This window comes from Protopterus annectens, chromosome 2.part0 (genome assembly GCF_019279795.1).
Source record: "Protopterus annectens isolate FY-2018-M chromosome 2.part0, PAN1.0, whole genome shotgun sequence".
Taxonomy (NCBI): Eukaryota; Metazoa; Chordata; order Ceratodontiformes; family Protopteridae; genus Protopterus; species Protopterus annectens.
Genome location: NC_056728.1, coordinates 805,646,133 through 805,668,311, shown reverse-complemented (window position 1 = coordinate 805,668,311; position 22,179 = coordinate 805,646,133). Strand labels below are relative to the sequence as shown.

The following is a 22,179-nucleotide window of genomic DNA, read 5'->3' as shown; positions in this document are numbered from 1 at the left end:
TGGTTTTATACACTTACCTTTCATACTTACCTGTTTCAGTTGGATTTACTACATTATCTCGGTTTTGAGTGTCGATCAAGTGCGTTTTCATTGGTATGCATTCCCTGCATTTCCATCTCAGCTTTCTGGTCTTCGGCATTATGGTAAGTTGATGATGTACTGTAGCAGATCCATACACACACACACACACACACACACACACACACACACACATATATAGATATATATACAACAATAAAATAATTATCTAAATAAATAGTTAATTACTAAAATGCATACAAAGCAGCATCAATGGTCAGTTTGCACATTTTGGCAAGGGTAGCTGCCTGTGACCCTGCACTCACACAGGAATGATGAGGCAGTGCTGTTACTGCATGATAGATCGCTGTAATAGTTTGGCATTAAATGTGGGGAGTATAATTAACTGACTCTGGTGATTCTTGTGATGCCACTAACTCTGCCCAGTTAGGATTAGCAAAATCTTCTATTTGGCTAACTGCATGGAGCAATATCGGGACACCCTGATCTCCTTTCCACCCCCCAGTTGTTGCACTTAAATTGATCTCCCATCAACAGGCCAGAGTATGAAAGGCCAAGCAGACAGGCTAGAGGGGAAAATCAGGAGGTATAGTACATGGTTCACGACTGACAGCTGTGAGGGACAAAAACAAAAGGAAAATTTCTTCTTGCTGTCAGTCGTTCTTGCACAATACCTTGCCTTGCTAATGAAAAAAAAATTCAATAACTGCATTCTAGCACAAAAACTGCTTAATCAGCTCTGTGAATATTTAGCTTTCAACGATTTGTTTTCTCACAAACATGCCTCATCCCACTACATGTAACAATAACAGTCCACAATATTACAAATGTGTTTAACATAGGAACTTGCGTACAAGGGCAATGGTCACTTGTTAGGATGCAAGAAAGTCATCCACGCACTTATCCAAATTAAGCCATGGAAAATATGTTACAGTGCTGTGACAGATAACACTGTCACCTCACAGCAGTAGGCTCTCCTGTTTGATTGTTGATCATCAGCTTGTTGCCTTGTGTGAGGAGCCTGCATGTCTTCCCTCTGTTGATATGGATTTTCTTCAGGTTCTCTGGTTTTATCCCACATTCCAAAGACAGGCATTAGTTGGACTGGGCACTCTAAACTGATCATAGGTGTGAATGCATGTGCGTGTATGTGGTATGAAAGAACAACCATGGCAGGGCTGGCCATCTGGCTATGTAAATATATTCTCTAGATGATGGTCACTGTTTACATGATACCCTGACCTGATGTGCAAAAATGGGAAGAAAAAAAGAGTTTATTAATGAATGGATGGAATCATGTTATGTGCTATGAAGAGCAGCTGCATTATTGTGCTAGACTCGCTGTAGAAATTACCTAAATATTGAAAATGCAATGCTAAAACTATAGTAATTTCAGCATAACTGATTACATCAGGCTTGGAATATGAATTTCCAAAGGGTATGTTAAATTACTATACAGGATAAAAAAAAAAAAGATTATGCCATATTTCAGAAACTAGAATTGCCATATATATGGCATAGCATGATGCTTCTGCTACCTAAAAAAACTGGGTGTAGCTTGCCAAAATTTAAAAGCTGCCTTTAACACATTAAATGGTACCATATAATTGCTGCTGAATGCAATATATATATTTTTTTTCAAATCTAAATATAAGCCCTGCTGTGATAATGTCCCATAAATACAAGCAATGACAATCTCAATGCATATATTGGAAGGTCTCTTGAAAGAGTATATAAAATGCCCTGAAAAGAAAGATAACTTCATACAGTAGATGTGAAAAATACTTTGTGGATCAACATAAATATTCTGCTCCTAACTACAGGAATGATAACTACTGTATTAGTTATGCAGCAAGAAGAAATAACGGCAATGCATACTTTACGACAAGGCACTATATTCTTCTAAAATTAAGCAGCTTATGCAAAGTAACATAACTACTAAGTAAACGGGGTAAGACAGTCATTCTGAGAAGAAAAAAAAACACTAAACAGTTTCTCAGTCAACAAAAAATATCCTTTGCTTTCTATTATATGCATATTGCAAATCAAGAACCAGACTAGAAAAGCTCTTATGAGACTACAGCAACATTTCTTGATGTTCATACATGAATACTTGATGGTACTGTGGATGAGAAGTCTGAAGTTTTCGAGCATTAGATAGGCATGCCAAAATAACTCACAGAGCTTGTGGGAACAGACCTTGCAATTAAGTATCTTAACCAAATATCACAACTTACCGCATGTACCCTGCATTAGCTTTTCATTTTGCCAACACATGTATGCCCCCACAATAATACTCATAAACACCCACTCATGTACACAAAGAAAGCAATTTCTACAAACATTGTTCTTCCCTATTATAAATTTGTCTTTAGATATTCTCTGTAACACAATCAAACTGCACTAAACTGACCGACTGCATCAAATGTGAAACAAGTTTAGTTTGCTATTACTGTTTTGCAAGTGGATCTAAAATGTACATACCTCATCCATTTCCATTTCATCAGGATTATCCCAGAGCTTGATAAACTTTCCACGGGTTTTTTTCAAAGGCACAACTACTATATAGTATCCCCTATAAAGAAAAGTGCAGGTAAAATCAAGGTTAAAAAGGTCATGGTTACAACCAAATGGATAATGCAAAGCAGACTTAAGGAAAATGTTCCTGTTTAACAGCATTCAAGTCTAACAATAATAAAACAAGGAAGAAAAATAACAAATTCAAATTATCAAATTCAGATCTGTGCTCACCAACTACTACACAAAATGGACTCCTCTTGGGGATGCACAAGATCAGTACAGATATAGTGATAATGCATGCTACTTCACTAGGGGATGGACAGGATCGGTACAGATATAGTGATTATGCATGCTACTTCACTAGGGGATGCACAGGATTGGTACAGATATAGTGATTATGCATGCTACTTCACTAGGGGATGCACAGGATCGGTACAGATATAGTGATTATGCATGTTACTCCACTAGGGGATGCACAGGATCGGTACAGATATAGTGATTATGCATGTTACTCCACTAGGGGATGCACAGGATCGGTACAGATATAGTGATTATGCATGCTACTCCACGAAGGGATGCACAAGATCGGTACAGATATAGTGATTATGCACACTACTACTCTTGGGGTTGCACAGAATCAGTACAGATATAGTGACTATGAACACTACTCCTCTTAGGGATGCACAAAATTGGTATAGATATAGTGATTATGCATGTTACTCCAGTAGGGGATGTACAGGATTGGTACAGATATAGTGATTATGTACACTACTACTCTTGGGAATGCACAGGATCAGTACAGATACAGTGATTAAACATGCTACTCCACTGGGAGATGCACAGGATCAGTACAGATATAGCGATTATGCACACTACTACTCTTGGGGTTGCACAGGATCAGTACAGATATAGTGATTACAAACACTACTCCTCTTAGGGATGCACAAGATCGGTAGAGATATAGTGATTATGCATGCTACTTCACTAGGGGATGCACAGGATCGGTACAGATATAGTGATAATGCATTCTACTTCACTAGGGGATGGATAGGATCGGTACAGATATAGTGATTATGCATGCTACTTCACTAGGGGATGCACAGGATTGGTACAGATATAGTGATTATGCATGCTACTTCACTAGGGGAAACACAGGATCGGTACAGATATAGTGATTATGCATGCTACTTCACTAGGGGATGCACAGGATCGGTACAGATATAGTGATTATGCATGTTACTCCACTAGGGGATGCACAGGATCGGTACAGATATAGTGATTATGCATGCTACTCCACGAAGGGATGCACAAGATCGGTACAGATATAGTGATTATGCACACTACTACTCTTGGGGTTGCACAGAATCAGTACAGATATAGTGATTACAAACACTACTCCTCTTAGGGATGCACAAGATCGGTAGAGATATAGTGATTATGCATGCTACTCCACTATTAGTACAGGCAACTCTGAAAGTGCCACCTCATTCAGAAAACAAAAACTTGTCTCTTGACAATGTGATAATAACTGTTCTTAAATAATGATCAGTAACAGGCATGAACAATTCAAAGTGCAGGGAGAGAAAATAGAAAGTAATGAGCTCCATGAATTTACTATTAATTGTCTCATCTTGTTCATTTCACACTTAGTTGTCATCTCAAAACATCAGCTCTCCCAAGCTAAAAAAACTTATTCTTTTTTTTTTTACATAGGAAAGCCAAACTGCATGCCCTGATGTAGGGGGCAGGCCCCCTCACTCCCAAGCTACATATATATATATATATATATATATATATATATATATATATATATATATACATACTACTCTGAGATCACACAAACTTTGAGAAGAAGGCAAAAGTGAAAAAAAAAACAATACTCACTTGCTCTCTGTATTCCAAGTTCAACAACAATTGCAAACAGTAAGTGACTTTTCAGTGGACATATACTGTGTTCCATTAAAGTGGATGCCTACAAACATTAGGTTTCCCAGGAATCTATGCCACATACTTACAAATAAACAGTGGTGCAAAAATAAGTAGGACAGGTCTGACTTCATTAAGACTTCACAACAAGCTGTAGGCTCTGCACTTCTTTGCACAGAACTACTATGCTAGCCTAGGTGTCCCACAACAAACCTGCATGCTAACGTCCTTGAGATCACAAAGAGTTGGACTCAAATAAAGGGATAAACCACAGCTTCAGTACGCTATACAAAATCGTTCCCCCAGCATTCTTTAAGCAGACATTTAAGACAAGGTAACATGGTATTTTACTGATGGCATGTTTTTCAAATGCCATGGTTTCAGATGTTTATAGGTTCATAGGTAGCTACTAGGCATACAGGCCAGAAGAATACAGAGAAGCCAAACCCAATTTCACAAAACTGCTACAAAGGCTTGTTATCCAGATGTGACAACAGATGGATTTTGGAAAAGATGATAAGCTTAAATGCACTGCATCTGCATTATAAATAACAGCCTTCAGATAAGGATTCTGCTGTATTCCTTTGTCTTATGAATGTGGGCCTACTCATCCAGTGCAGCTATGCCACTTTGTTACCTAGTGAATTCACAGAATCCTTCTTCGACTTGAGTGAGGCCTGTGAATCTGCTCATTAACTAATACTTTAGAGTAACAATGCTATATGTAAGGGGGTGTACAAAAAAATGTGTTACTTTTAAAACAGAAGAATGCTTCTAATTAAAGACTTTGTGAGGCATAATATAGAATACATTATGGAATTTTCATGCCTAGGTTTAAAGAATGGTATAACAGAAACGGGCAAGGTTAATGAATAGCCAAGGTAAACAACTCAATGGGAGAAAATACAGTGAGACAAAGTAAAGACAGCCGAGCACACAGTCCTTGGTGGAGAAATGAGGCTAAGGATGATAATGGTCCTTGAAAAATGTAGAAATAAAGACAGTACTAAAGAGACAAATCATCCAAAAAGAGTGAACACAAAATGGGGGTGCATTGCTAATTCCAGGAGGGTGTTCTTAGGAAATGACCATAAAGCAAGCAAAGCACTACAGAGGAAGATAGCTATTGTTAAAACTGCGTAGAATTTTGCTGAAGTGACAGCAGTGGATCAAACCAAAGTCATGCTCAGGGGAAAGTGATTAAGAAGTGGACTTCAACTAACAAAGGGTAAAGATGGATGGATGTGGGCAGGGAAGGGCAGCAGCAGTTACTTGCTTTGTAAGCTGCAAAACTAAGAAGATAAAGCAGCTGCAAGAACTGACTTGCCCAGCATTTTTGTACTTCCACATATATAAGTGTAAAAGCAAAGAAGAGACAGGGCAACATGAGCACCATGTTAGTAACACATTTTTTTTTACATTTGTTGTGACCTTCTGAAAAAAATATGTCAAAGACATAAACTTTGCAAGCAGGAAGCAGTGGCTGCAAACTATAATATGTTCAGAGGTTAGCAGGTTTGATTGTCAAGCTTACAGCATACTGCCCTTGAAGAAGCTTGACTGACAGATATTTATAACTCTATATAAATAATGTGTACACATACACATACACTCTCTCTAAATTGGAGTAAGATGGAATGCTTTGCTTTCCTCTCCTATAAATATTTCACACCTCTCCAAGACAATAGCTGCCGGCCCTGGAAAGGGAGTCCTACTACAATAACTGGAATATTGTCACCCAACGGCTGCAATGGCCTTCAACAAAAATCTCACCATACCTCAAACATCAAACAACATCCGTAGGTTAATAAACCTTTCACCAAAAAGAGAACACTATAGTGGCATGCTACAAAAAGCCATATGGCTACCCACTGCACAGAGAACAGCACTCCTACTAGGAACCCTCATCTTTAAGCTTATTAACCTAGAGACTATCCCATACTTTTTATGAAAGTCCCCTTCTGTGCTCTATTCTAATGCCTCACTCTACATCTACCTCAATCATTCACTCACCAAAAACTGATCTGAACTGTGACAAACATGCACCCTCTGACTGGAATGATACCGCATAGACAAAAATGATCAACAGTTTTAATTTCATAATGTTGTACTTGTTTTTTGCTGTACTTACTTGTTAGACTTCACCTGATATAGGACTGCTTTTCAGATTGAAATAACACATTGTGTAGTAAAATGTGACATTACTAAAATGCTTTACTTGCTTGTTTTTGATTTTTCTCCCTCTTATTATTTTGACATAATCTGATATATGTGTGCACTCAGTTATTTATTCATTTACTTACTTACTTCTATCTGTTGACTGCATAGTTGGGCTGGCCTACTAAAACCTTTCGGCTACAAGGGCACAGAGTCCAGATGAAATACAATTCCCTGGACTGAGCCTGAAAGTGATACATATAGACCAGTGCTCTAACCCAGTTAATAAATAAAATAAATAATTACTTAATTAAATAGGTGAGGTAGTGTGAACTTGTGTACTTACATAGCAGAAAGGAGACAAGCCACCCACATCGGGGGTGCAAGGGCTGCAGCCCCCTGTTGAAACACATGACATACCATTCAACTCCTTTGTTTTAGCAAGTGTTGTCATTCAACATTATTCTGCTAAACTAAACTCATACAAATGTATTAGCAGTGCAATGACTGGCTGTCTGCCCCATCTTTTACGTAGTAACCTTGTGCATTGCTCCACAATCAGAAACAAGATCAATACCATGAATATAAGTTACAGTGGAGCTAGTATAATGCATAGCAATTCAATCAACCAGCATCAACATATGTGTTAGCTGTGTAATAATATCACACAAATGACATCTAACAAAGTACTGCACATTCCTTTAAATGAAGAACAAGACTGCCCATTATGTTTACTATTGTCTTGGGCTGTATTATTTGCCCCTTACACTAGGTATACTTCCATATTAAGCAGACTACGATTTGACTTACTTAATTTTTTCCGTTGTTTGAACCTCTGGTAGCTCCACAGTTATCATTCCATCAGAGTTTGTCTTTCCAATGAAAATTGGTTTTGTTCTAAGTACATCTGGTGCTGTTCTGGCTGTCACCCTGTGCTGAAGACCTCCAGCGCTGTTGGCACGGTTTGTCAGTAGAAAGGAGTATTGCGTTTCTGGCTGTAGGTTGGTGATCAACTTCTGGGTATCTCGGCCATCTATCTCAACACTCTGCCCATTATCGTACAGGATCTACACAAAACAAAAGTCAATAAAAAAATGCAGAAACCATACATAAAAGCAATAATGTGATGAAGTTCCTAACGTGTGTCTACATATCGATCTATAAAATATATGTACAGCAAAAGCTTCTCCAGTTCGATTCTCAGCTGGGGTGCCTTCTGTGTGGAGTCTGCATGTCCAGTCCATGCAGTCATGTGGGTTTCCTGTGGGTGCTCCGGATTCCTCCTACATTACAAAGACATGCAGTAGGTGGACTGGACACTCTTAACTGACCATAGGTGAGAGTGTGTGCGTAAGAGATTGGTACAAATAAACTACCACGGCAGGGCTAGCCACCCGGTGGCGGAAACCATGGCTCAAGATGATTGTCACTGCTGAAGTGACATCTGACCCCATGTGCAAAATGGCAAAAGGGATTGAGGAAGGATGGATGGATGGATACATATATATATATATATATATATATATATATATATATATATATATATACACACACACACACTCACACACACACACACACACACACACACACACACACACGCACACACACATACATACATATATATATATATATATATATATATATATATTTCCACACACACAAGGGAAACTTGGCTATTATGACACCACATCAGGATTCAGGAAAGGCTAAAAAATCAGTTAAACTAGTTTCATCAAAGGGGTATCTAAAACCTCCTATTTAATTATGAATAAGAACATAGTCCAGAACTATAGGGTCTCTGTGGAAAGGTGCTTTAACTCTCCAAAATATTACAAAGGTTCCTGCAAAACCAGGACTTCCATGGCAAATTACATAATGCATTATGTATAGAATCTTCAAGAACAAATCACATGGCACAGAGATGATCAGGAGGCAGGATAGTGGAACAAAACTGGAGGACAAATGAACTATAATGTTCACAGCAGTAAACTAGAAATTGATATGAAATTTAAGGGTGACACTGGGAGTTATTTTATAGATGGGATGGCTGAGATGCAGAAGGCACTTCCAATGGAAGTGGTAAAGTATAACTCATCAGGAGGTTTCTGAAGGGCAAATATAATTGCAACGCTCTCTTGGACTGGAAATGTATGTCCTACTAGCATCTATGTATATTTAAAATTTAGGCAAAATCAATATATTGCATCTATACACTCAATCATAAAAATCAAACTGTGAGAAGAATATAACCTTTCTAATGTTTACTGCAGGAGCAGGTAAAACGTATACAGAACAGGACAGGAAAAAGGATATGAGAATTGCAGACTTCATCTTCATCTGTAATCCAAAAAATGAATGCTGAGTAGGAAAGCATTTAAACATGTACACACAAGGAGTGGAACATAAGTATTTCCTGATGCGTGTTACTTGTCTCTGATTAAGCAGGAGTATTGTGATAATTCAACTGCCCGCAGATTCAGGATTTGCTTTTGAAGTACAATGGACATGTAAACCATAATTTATTCACTCATGCTGATTTGTGATTCTGTTCTTGCTAAGCTGATCTACTTCAGTTTACACAGAAACCGATGAAACCTATTAAGTGCTACGGGACTGATGTCAGAACTCCGAACTCTGCTGTCACACGGTTTAGGTGCCTTAGAAACACAGCAAGAATAACAGGATGAGTGAATGACGTGCTTCTGAGGAAGGTGCGTCAGGGCTCTGTTTGTCATTAAAGAGTGATACGATTCATGCTTACAGACAAAAAAGCAGAAAGCATGGAATCCTATTAAAAAGTATAGGGTGCAAATAATAATGTAGTAGGAGACACATTTGGACAGAGTCTGAATTTGACACAGAAAGGATTTCAGGGTGGACATTCAGCAGAATATCAAGAATAAAGGAAAAGGGAAGCAATAATACTGGTTGCTAGAAGGGTTCCAGTAATGATAAAATGGAAAAAAAGACAGTAACTGTAGATTTGTGATAGTAAAAGGTTATTAAATCAGGAGTATTACAATGTCTTGCATTTATATTCTACCTAGGACTGCTATTGTAGAGGTTAAGAGAATTTTGGGAGAAATAATCAGCTTTCAGCAGACAATATTATTTAATGGCAGGGACTGGAGCTTGATTTCCAATAGTGAGGTTCTAGCAAGGCACCTATCAGGGAAAATATAACAAAAGAGGATAGATTTATTTGTTATGGAAGATGTGAATTCAGTAAAAGGAATTCAGAGAGTATTTATTATTCCCCAAGGTACAATAATTGATCTAGACTGGATAAAAAATGTAAGTCACAGGAACATGTGAATTTAATTGAAAGCTTTGAAACACATCCACTATTTCACATCATGTACCAGTAAGAACTAAACCATGATTGTGCAAAGTAATGAAGTAAAAAGGAGAAGCTGGTCTTTTCCTACTTATCTGGTAAAAAAGAGAGACGAATTTAAGGAATGGGTAGTGAAATGATTTCAGTGTTATTAGGGAAGACAAAATGTTTTCAGAAGGATAGCTAGTGAGTGTGATAAAGTGAAAACAGACTTTAAAAACATGGTACAAATGAGAGAGAAATAGATATGTGAAAAAGTGATTTGAATTACTGGGAGGGGTTTACAAATGTTATTTGCAGAACAAGGGGAATCTCATAAACAATAAGAGAATGCCTGCAAAGGGTTAAAAGTAAAATAAGAGAACTCGTCCATCGGGTTAGAAACGTTGTTAAGCAACTATTTTTGATAACAATTGCAGAGCTCAAAACCTTTTAGCACAACAAACTTAGGCAACAACAAGTAGAAAGGGTTGCTGTCAGAGTTAGGGAACCTTAACAAGAAAATTAACCAAAAATCATGCAGACATGTCAGAGATATTTGAACATTTTATGAAAATATTTTATGAAGCAGAGGAATGTGGAAACAAAGTAAATGCACAAATGGAAATATCTATGGAAGATATAATTATCCCAAGGTTACAGGAAGATGAGGCTCAACAATAAATAGCTAATACAGGAAAAGATGAGATAAAAATGGTGATGTATAAGCAATCAACAGGGAAGTCTCTAGGAGCAGACAGTATTGCTGAGGACGCTTGCACATCGGGAGGAAAGAAAGTGATAAAGATATGAAAGATTTTATTAACAGTAATTTAAAAGGGAGGAAGTACCAGCATCTTAGACGAAAGCTGTTATGAATGTATTATCCAAAGTCAGTAAAGACCCTTCATATCCATCTTCACGTAGACCCATTTCAATTTTAAATGATGATTATAAAGTTTCTGTGTCTATACTAGCTAGAAGAATAGTAAAGGGGTTGCAAAACTGATAGAGATGGATCAGCCTGTTCTTTTTTCTTTTTAATGGCAGGCAAACATTTGACAGCATTACTAGAACAATGACGATCCAGGGGGAGGCAGAGTAAAGAAAAATGTCCCTATTGTTGCTTGGCCATGATATAGAGAAGGCGTTTTAACAGAGTCACTTGGGATGTTATGAGTAGAACAATGGTGACATTTGTGTTTCCTGACAGAATAACAGGGCTAATTAGGGAGTTCTATGAAAAGGCAAAAATTATAGTGGGAGGCTTTCTCTCCAATAGGCTATGTTTAAACATAAGGACCAGGCAAGGATGTCCTCTTTTCCCTTTATTTACTTTAAATTTCGAGCCATTGGCAAAGAAAATAATGGACTCGTAAATTAAAGGCTGCATCTGGTATGGTGATTAAGAAAAGTTAGCTTTATTTGCAGACAGTATTATTTTGTACTTCATAAATGAAGAAAACAACATTTCTCTGTTGTAGAACATTCTAACAGTTTCAAGCTTGTTTTAGGATATAAAATAAAAGAACATAATATAAAGATAATAGTGGTAAACTATGTACGCACACATGAATTGGTTCAGCAATACTTGCATTTAAGAGGACATAAGATGAAGCATTAGGATGTAAGCATTAAAAAGGATTCTATTGTAGTAGCTAAGGATATGAAGAAAGAGACTAAACAAAAGACAAGCTTACATATTTCCATGTATTTCAAGGTGGAAGTTGTTTCTATTGTATGGTTATCTAAGTCAAAGAGAATACCTATCATCTATGCAAAATGTTACAAAAGTCACACCACCGTGCCACAAAATTCCTATTTCACCAGTCCTGCTTATTAATATATACTGCACTGTGCACAGAATCTGGAAGCACTTCATTATGGATATGGATAGTAAAGACACAAATAGTGCAAACATTCTTAGTCTGTTTAGCTTTGCATACTGGACAGGCATATTTTTATTGACCAAAGAAGTTGTGGACCATAATTAAGAAAAAGTTGAAACGATTTATTTGGAGGGGGAATAGGGTAAGAGTTAAATAGGATAAGCTGATTCTCCTCATAGAAGAAAGCTGTTTAGGATTACTTGATTTAAAGAATACTTTAGGGTATGCCGGTAAGGTTCATATACATATCACAAACGGAAGGTTGTAAATCAAAGTAGAAAGAGATGATGACTGAGAATTAATGAAAGAACAGGATTTTGGATGCAAGTGCTTGGGAAGAATAATAACATCCATACAGAGTATGTTAGTTACAAAGTAGAAGTAAGCATTCTAAGAATTAATGCAACACGGGAATGGAGAAAGGAGATTTTATTAATGGGAATAAATGCAAGTTAGGGTATAGAAAAAGGGCAAGAGGGCGCTGGAATTCAATGGAAAAAATTAACAAAGGAACTGAGGAGCAAATAACTAGAGGGGGTAAAGATAATAGAAAAAATAAAAAATGGATAATTAGCAGGACATATAAAATACTGTATGATAGCTACAAGAATCAATCAGAGGAGATTCCTGTGTATATCAAACTGATTTGTACATAGGTTTATTCTGAAAAGGCACTTGTAAAGTGCTTGGGTTTGAAATGTATCCACAATGTGCCTTACTGGAGAGAACAGAACATGCACTATTGTAACTATGTCTTAACAGAGGAAACTAGAGGGTTAACCTCAGTCCAGCAAACTTTTGAAAAATATCTGAATTAAACACTTTATAGGCTAGGCCGTAAAGATGCTGTCTCACAAGTTTCAAGGCAGCCAGAGACACAAAGTCTGTACTTAGAAGCTTTCTGTATTGTCTTTGGGGAGAACTAATTGTTGCTCTGGAAGTCTGGAGGAATACAATTGTTTTATGACTTCCAATATCTACCAAAGATCTGAGCAAAAGCCCTTGTGCGTATATTTTTACAGGTAGGTGCTAAGTCCTGCCAGCTTACAGCAATGGGGGTTTTGCATGGGAACTAGAAGTTGGATGACCAGAAATTATGTCATTCTGCAAGCTATGCCAGAAGTAATACTTTATATGTTATTTTGAGAAGTCTCTTAGTGAGACAGAGCATACTGTATTCTGTCTTGGGCCTGACAACAACAAGAACCAATCAGCACATCATCTGCCTTGTTCTATTATGTAAGCTATTAAGGTATAGTAATAATCTTAAATTCAGTCAGGAATATAGAGAAGCTTAGTTTAGATATTGTTATTCTTAACACTTGAACTTGGAACTGTCAAGAATAAGAGACATGATTTCCCTGGGGTATAATAAATGTCCCTGCAAAGGATGTTTCTTGGCAAATTGAAGAAAATAGTTCATTATTTGTTCTTGATTACCTTGAGGTAGAGAAATCTGCAAGATGTAGTATTCAGAATAAATCACAAGAATATGTTGATCAAAAGAGAAATGAGGGTGGATTTATCTTTGTTGCTTTCCAGACTATGAAAATGATGGACTGTCTGAAGTAAAAAGACATAAGTTTGGAAGATGCTGTGCTTGTAGTATTTGATCATCTACATATGGACAAATATGGATCACTAGTTTGTGATAAGCTAAATATCATCGTTCATTGTTCCGATACAATTGTTTCGATTTGTGAAATCTAGAATAGGTTTAAATTGGCATTCCCTCATTTGTATAATAACGAACATTCAGTAGAAAAGGGACTGCCTTTCTTTCCTAACTACCACTGTGATCTGGAATCTGTGCATCATAGAAATGAAAAATCTGTCTCTCGTGCTTGGAGGGGAGCTTTTAAGTAAACTAATAATGGTTTTAATGTCAATGTGGAAAAGAAAAAGGAGGAAATAATATTCTATCTGACAACATTAGATTTGCCACTGCTGTTGGTACTGGTTGGCCCCCATTATTGCTTTTTTTCCTTTATTACCACATTTTCTGCTGTTCAGTTTATTTTTTTTGATGAGGTAGATGAAACAATAGAAAGCATAAAGGGAAAATATGAAAAGTGGCAATGGGAATGAAAGTGAGGAGCTATCTGTGAGCCCTTTAAATGAAGACGTGTAAGCAGATAGTTTTCTTGATTATGGTAATGAGGACGTTAACCCTTCATTAACAGATGTATGTCTATATCCATCATACTGATTTTTTTTAGAGACATAAACTAGCTAAAATGTGACAGATCTGGAATGGGCCTTCTTCAGTCCTCCTTTTTTGGTATATGGTGTAAACATACCCCTCATCATCTTCACAGAGGGGATACCAAAATGCTCTGCAATCTAGTCGTTGTTTTATAATTAACATTGCATAATGTAATGTGTATTCTAGTGTCAAAGAAACATAGAAACGTGCATGATTTAAACCTCTTTTTTGAGAAGAAAATGTCTATCCCCACTCTAGGAAGTCTGGGGAAGAGAAAGGTTAGAAGGAACTGTGCTAAGTAGTGACAGTGGCGAGTTTTTATTTTTATAAGAAAAGGTTTTGAACATTGCTGTCTAACTTGACCCTTTTTCTTGTTTCAGAGCTCTTGTTTCTTTCACTACCATCTACATGGGGTGTATTGCTTGTACTTCATATTTTTTTATAAAAGGATCAGGCATTAATGCAGTAGTTTATAGAATACCTAGAGATTCATGGATAAAACTGTTGGTAAAATGACTGCATTCTTTCTCTTTCTCTTCTAGCTTGTTAAAGTCTTCGGAGAACGTGGTACATTATGTTTATTTTTGCCTTGGAGGGTCATGAAGAAGCTGGCCCTTCATGTTGTTATAGAAATACTGGCTCTGCAGCTAGGTACGGCTCTTAATTACAGACCTTGTAGAAGTTGTTCTGGACCAAGTCTCACATAATTTCAGAGGTAGAATTGTCTAGAGTGGTACAGTGCTACTTTATGTCACTGCTGGGGCTCAATAAGGGACTAATCTGCAAAATCTTTGGAGTCAGAGATAGTGGTGAATCCCTCCTGCATCCATGTGATCAGTCCCTATTCCACTGATATTTAAACAATGGGCAGGAAGTCATCTGACCAGTTTTCTGTACAGATATCAAAGAGGCAAGCCTTAGACATCCTATGGACTGATGATGACCTAGTAGTAATATTCAGCAACTTAGCTTTGATCTCAGAGACAGAAACAGAATGGAGTCTCCACAGCACAGCCTGTGGCATCCTGCTGAACTCCTCCTACTATGGACACCTGGGGGCTGGTGTCCTGTTATACTGTGGTCTTAATCCTCACAGAACATTTGGTGCGAGAGGCCTGAAGTTCTTTTTTTAGGGCGGTGACAAGTTTAATTGTTACTAATGCCTTTTCAGTCAGAAAGCACATGCTCACAATGTATGTTCTTTAACAACAGCAATAAATAAATAAATAAGGTTTGAACTGCAGCAGATGAAGTAGAGAACCTAGCATCTTGGGCCAGGAAGGGGTGGAGCACTAATCCCACCCCCAAGTACAACTCTGCTACTGCTATCTGTACAAATGTCATGATTCACAATGACACCCTGAATAAAAATGGGAAGTGGTCTGGAAAGCATTAAAGAAACTTGTGTAAAAACATGGCTTACTTATAGCCTGTTAATCAGTATGGTACCATTTGATATTTTGTAAATATAACAGACTGCTGGAGCAGGAAATCGGGATAGATAATGACCCAAAGGAAAAAAAAGAGAATCTGTGGCACAATAATCTTGTCAATCAAATAAAACTTTTACCAATTCTAAAGAAACAGGACACTGGAATTATGACCAGGTAAGGTCTCGGGAAATGGACCCTCTAAGGTGACTCTCGTAACTCCAAAGACTAAGAGGAACTCCTTGTAAAAAAACTATCTGTAACTATCATGTGATAAAATTCCACTTAAATACTAGGGGTATTTCTTCAGACTTAGTGACAGACCTAAAAAATGACATTAATGGAATTAAAGGATTAGGATATGTAACTAACAACCTTCAATTCAGCAAGAAAAACAAGACCATTTAGAAATGCAGCAGCTCCTGCTTCTGCATCATACTATAGCGATATGTTTCATTATATAATTAATTGCTGCCTAGTATAAAAACAAACCCAGCATCCTTCTTCAGGTAATACCAGAAGCTGTGACCTGCAGAGTCAATCACACTAACCAGCAGGAAAAAAGGTGTGGCCTGCATAGATAGGGCAAGTGCATCCATGCCCATTGGAAAAAAAGAGTACATCCTAAAATAAAAATGAGAATGACCACTGTGCAAAACACATGAAAATAGAGACAATGAGAAATAAAAAGTTCTAAATTAAAACACTTCCCCTCTAATCAAATTGGGTTTTGCAGCATACCTGCACAATCAGGTTGTAAGTTATACACCACAAGAAAACAGCAATCCCAAACTATTCTCCTGTCTGAAAGAGCAAATTTTTTTTTCTAACAGCCCAGCACAAAAATTCTGAATACCTGGGCTACTATGTGTCTGTGTCAAACAAGTTTGAAATTTCTTATTGTGTTCATAACTACTTGTTATTTATTGATTTAAGGTTACTGCAATCAAACATCTGCGGTATACATGGTTAACAGTGGGATTATGATTGCTGAGCAGGGGGGTTTCTGGGGCTGTGAATGTCTGACTCCGGCTGTCATAATCAAGTTAAACAGACATTAGTCTGGCCTTGCATGACAAGTGTGCATTTGTTTAAAGCAACATGTGACATTTTACTGTGGCCATTTTTCAACACAATTGGACATCTGTGGTGTGCACAGTCAAGAGGCTGCATAAGTATGAAAAATGGTTGTGTATAATGACTGCAATATGAATGGTCTTAAAATATGGAAATGAATTTTAAAGAACAAGAGGATTTAAAGTGGTTCAAAAAAGGATGCATGGGAGTGAGGGGTCCATGGTTTGAAAACCAACCAGACCCCAAGCTACACTTAATCCGCTATTGCACATGAGACTACACTATGCAAATTTAAGTGTATGTAATACCTATCAGAAAAGGAGTATTATGAAAGCAAAATAAACAAAGGTTGGAATATAAGCCACAATTTGTGGCTTTGCACAGTATACAAGAGGAAAGTGAACTCTGCTGCACTGAAGCACAATTCATAAGAGAGTTAGCACAGGGACTGTTCATTATTTCTGAATTACATGAAAATTCTGTAGTCTGTGGATTAGGCCTATGTATTAGGGATGAATATGCAATTTGTGACGATGCACTGTATGGTGAGTCACAGAAGCCCATATTTCACAATGTCCAAGCCCAGCAGTATAAGTATACAAAGCTATTAGCTACATACACCTGCTGATTACTATAGTCAATACACCGTGTACACTCTGCCTAAGCAAAGCATAATCGTATCCATGCAGCTTAGTGCTATGTGGTCAATTTGGTCCAGCTATTTGGTCTGGTGATTCACTGACATTCACAGAAGCAATTAAAGAGTGAGTACAAAGTCATCTGATAAAACTTCATTGTTCAAGAAAAGAATATTTGCATGCATCTGCATGCATGCGGCCACACTACTGCTGAAAAACATTGTTTTTGAAACTAACTTTTAAAAATCAAGCCAACTGCAGGAATCTTTGAAGAATTCCTTCTAATGTTGCATCTTGCTTGTCATGTGGCTACCTCTACAGAAAAGCACGCAAATCCCCTTGGTTGCACAATACACACTTGATTACCTGTATTCACTTCTCACTCTCAATTACTAGCAAAGATGTATGTAAAGGGTACTCCGTGTTCCTTTCTTTTCTAAGTCTTGTAAAATATAACAGCTCACATGCCGTGGTGCCATTATGCAATCACAATTTTTATATGAGAGCTTGTAAACTGTCTCTCAAACTTTTTTAAACTAGTTAACTTAAAAAAGAGATTTGACAGATTATACGATTTAGACATTATGCAAGCTGTAAAGTAGGTAACTCCCCCCATAACTGCTTATTAGATAGTTTATAAACTGTCAAGCTTATGTTTCTTTTTTCCTTTGGGACAAAAACAGAACACTGACAGTTAGTTTATAAGCTCCTAATAACGTGCAGGCTCCTAATAAAATACTGTTTAATGATAGTTTGTAAGTTGGTAAACTTTTTTTAAACATTCATAACCCCCTACAAGTTAGTTTCTTTTTGATCCACCCTACATACGGCACTGTTAGTACAGCCTGACTGGCTTTTCTCTTCTAATTAGACCTTAACCACCAAATTTATTTCAGTCCTATTGCTACTATTAAAATAATGGTCTATACCCCATGTATCTTTTACTATCATCAGTGACTGATCTAACAGTCTATCTTACTGTATTGCTGTATTAGCTGCCCATAGTGTGCAATGCATGTTTTATTTAGTACAGCTATTTCATTACCTACCGTATGTTGCACAATGTAATGGTTCATTTCTAGGATCATAGTTAATGTGGACCAGTGCATGCTTTTCTTTAATTAACAATTAAATTTAATTAACAAGTACTTGGACAGTATTGCCTTACAATGCCAAATTTGGGGAATCTTGTCAAAGAAAAGTAACTAAAATAATCCATGCCAAATGAAAAAAACTTATAAATAAAAATTGTTAGACCTCAATGTGTATTCACTGGAAGAATAAAAAGAAAGGAAGACAATGGATTCAGACTATTTCACACTCCAAAAGGCTTAAAAGAACTAATAAGTATTTATAACTAATCATACAGCCACAGTAATTGGCCTTAAGTAAAAGCTCTCAATGGAAGCAATGACAGTGTTACAAGGCAATATTGCTAGACAAAGAAGATTTTGAATCTTTTATAATTTGCTAACGATGCAAATAACCATAAAATAACACCCAGATATGAAAAAAGGAGTAGAAACACAAACCACGCAACAGCAGTTCATAGCATAATTGTGCAGTATTGTGGGATAATTCTAGGAAGATACTGGACTGAATGATCAGAGAGGGATCGGCACCTAACCAAGAGTTGTGCTGGAAACAAAAGTCAGGAAATCGGGGCAGATAAGTGGTGCTTTTCTCGCCAAATCATTTATAACTCTATGTTTTACTAACAAAAAATGATTATACTTGTTCACATATGTAACAGATATATTTAATAAGATAAATAATAAATCTAGCTTCATTACAAATGCTTAATATTTATGCAACTAGACACAAGAAAACTAAAACAGAAATACAGCATGCTGCTTGCCTATGTAATTCTGTATCAATACCTGCTGTGAACCCTGCAGAAATTATGTGCCCAGCAGGTAGCATACGCTTCAATGAAATTTAATAGCTTCTCCATATACTATTCATCATAGTAAACTCAAAGAAAAACAAAGCAAGCATCACAATTAGCAAGTAAAAATTACCTGAACCAAAACCTACTTTGAAAGGCAGAGCAGAATTATAGTTTTCTGGAATCTCCCAGGACAGCAGCACAGAAGTCTTCATTACTGCTTTGACATGGAAATTTTTTGCAAACACTGCTGGAAAATGAAGAGTGTGGGAATTAAGTGGATGCAAAATCAAATATGAAACACCTTCTTTCGCTCACTGGATTGTCATTCAACAAAGACAGCACAGAAGAACAGCATACCTGCTTAATGGAATTTTTCCTCAGCACTAAACAACTGATTTGCACAAATCCAGTTTAATGTAAGTCTGAACTAGTAATACATCCTTACCTGCAAAAAAAAAAAAAAAAAAAAAAAAACAACACTGCAGCTCTTACCTAAGGCTTGCCTGATTTTTTTGGACTACTGCCCAGTGCTGCCAGAACATGTCAAGACCTGGGTACTTTACCTTTTATCTCTGTCGAACATAAGTAAACGAAGGGGTGGTTGTCTTATTTATAGCTTCAAACCCCCCTGACCTCCAAAATCTGCCTTTTAATCAGAACAGACTGTAAGTAGACAAATCCTACCTTGATCCACAGGCAATGTTCTGAATTGGACACTTGGACTATATGGACCGGGCCCTTTACTTGTGCAAGCACGAACTTTAATATCATATGTAGTATCTGCTTTTAACCCACTCAGCATCATAGATGTTTCAGGTGGAACAATGGAGATCTCAATAGGATTGTTTGGATTATTGATATCCCTGTACAAGAGTGTATATTTAATGATGATCCCATTTTGTTCTGCTAGAACAGGTGGCTGCCAAATTAACTGCACCGATGATGAGGTAGTGCCATCAGCACGTATGTGTTGTGGGAATCCACTTGGTACGTCCTCAGGAATGACTATCTCCTTTACTATCTCCTCACCAAATCCTACTTTGTTTTTGGCAGAGAACCTGAAGACATAAGTTGCTCCTTTATGGATATCTGTAGCTGTGAAATGATCATCCCGATCAGAAAATTCCAGAGTGGAAAGCAGCTCTGAGTCCTTGCGGCCATATCTGAGACGATATCCTTGCAATGGTCCAAAGGTCTCTATAGGAGGATGCCACTGAACAAGAGCAGTGTTCATCTGAGTAGGACTCACCAAAAGTCGAGGTCTTCCGGGCACTGTAAAATAAATGCATTGTTATAACATCTAATGGCTAATGCATGAAGTTCAAAGCTATCAAAGCTATGGCATGTCAAGAATACTTATTTATATTTTATTACCAAGAATATTTATTTATGCTTTATAACACATATAGAATGCTATATAAACTTGCAATTATGAGCCTGTATAATGTAGGCATCTTAATGAAAAGAAAATAAGCTGCTCATATATGTGTTACATGTTGTGGCCATTAAAGTTCTGAAGACCATAACTACAATTATCAATACTGCACACATAAAAGTGTGAATGAAGGGGAACATACACAAACTGATATATTCAGGTATGTTATTTCTAGTGCATTATTAGTACTTCAGTTGTAAGCTTTAGCAGTGATACAGTGATAAAATGTGACTCAGAGACATCAAAGAGTCACATTAAAGAAAAGCTCATTAAGGACACATTTACAAGTCAATGAATCAAACACTTAATGCAGTGTTTTCTTGTTTCCCCTCCCAAACTATGTAATGCTGTTGCACAGGCATCTACAGACAAACATACACATATTTAAACAAAGGTGGACATTCGCAAAGACACCCAGGCAGTCTCACACATACAGACACACACACAGACACACACACACAGACACACACACACACACACACACACACACACACACACACACACACACACACACACACACACACACACACACACACACACACACACAGTCTTACTGCACTAGCACTCCTGTTCTTGTCATTGACAGCAATGGGTGTGTAGATGTCCATTGCTTCACTTAATGAGTATCACTGTAGGAGCTATCTTAGACTTGATCTACAGCATTATTCAGATCACAGTGTAGGGACATGTCTAATTTACATTAGCTGTGCCCATGGACTGCTGCATTAATACACAAAGATATCCAGCAAAACCACTGTAGTGTTGTTTACTCAACCTTTAATAGTGCATTAGTGCTAAGGCAGTCTTTGAATTGGTCCATTATAACACCCAAAGCAATCCTGCTCGAAATAAGATTGCACATTGTGTTATATCTTTTTTGAGTAGCCCACTAAGTGCAAGACTGTCTTAGTTTAAATTTTTTTTCCTCACTCAGAAGTATAGCTATTTCAGAGTATATTTATATAATATACAGTGCATGGGTGTACAGGGACACAGCCCCTATGATAGATGGTGCAGGGTAAGGTATGGACCCTCTGCAAAATATACTATAAGAATTTAATAGCTGGTTTCAGAATTTACCATTTCTTCTTTGAAATACACTTTTTTTTTTATTTGTTCATTTTACTTTTGCTAACCATACAGGTGAGTCTGTCTTAACAAACCTTTTCAGTCTATTCATATTCGAACAAATCCATATTTACACTCTCCATTTTTAATTCCTTCCAAACAATTGTCTTCACATATTTTGTTCACTCTTACACATATCAAAAAAACATGTTCTGTTGTTTCAACTTCACCACAATAATTGTATATTCTTTCTTCTATTTTTTTACATGGCATATTCACTTTCACTGGCAATTTTTATTGATAATCTCCATAAGAAATCTTTACATTCAATACATTTTTTGTGCCTTTCTATTCAAATTTTTACAGATTTTTTTTTATTTCCTCTCCCATCTTTACCCATGGATAGAAACAGTGATACGTATTCATTATATTCAAATAACTGGTCTTTCTCTCATGATCTACCACCCTTATCTTTACTTTCCAGAGTATTATTTCATCTTGATACTCCTTTATTTCATCAGTCACGGCTCTCTTTCCCTTTTAAAATTGCTCATAATATGCCATATTTTTGTATTTTTCTTTCATTA

The 22,179-nt window shown here is 37.0% G+C and overlaps 1 protein-coding gene across 2 annotated transcripts in view; it reads right to left on the bottom strand.

Annotated features, from left to right (window-relative positions):
• The window catches only part of PTPRD (protein tyrosine phosphatase receptor type D), a 6,523,893-nt gene that overhangs the window by 385,219 nt on the left and 6,116,495 nt on the right, over positions 1-22,179 (bottom strand). For both annotated transcript variants that reach the window (XM_044061085.1, XM_044061086.1), the window contains 4 exons: positions 19,774-20,361; positions 19,236-19,336; positions 7,453-7,709; positions 2,524-2,614 (listed from right to left, as the gene is read on the bottom strand). In XM_044061085.1, the coding sequence (XP_043917020.1) occupies positions 2,524-2,614; positions 7,453-7,709; positions 19,236-19,336; positions 19,774-20,361 (1,037 nt within the window). The remainder of the gene's footprint in view (positions 1-2,523; positions 2,615-7,452; positions 7,710-19,235; positions 19,337-19,773; positions 20,362-22,179) is intronic.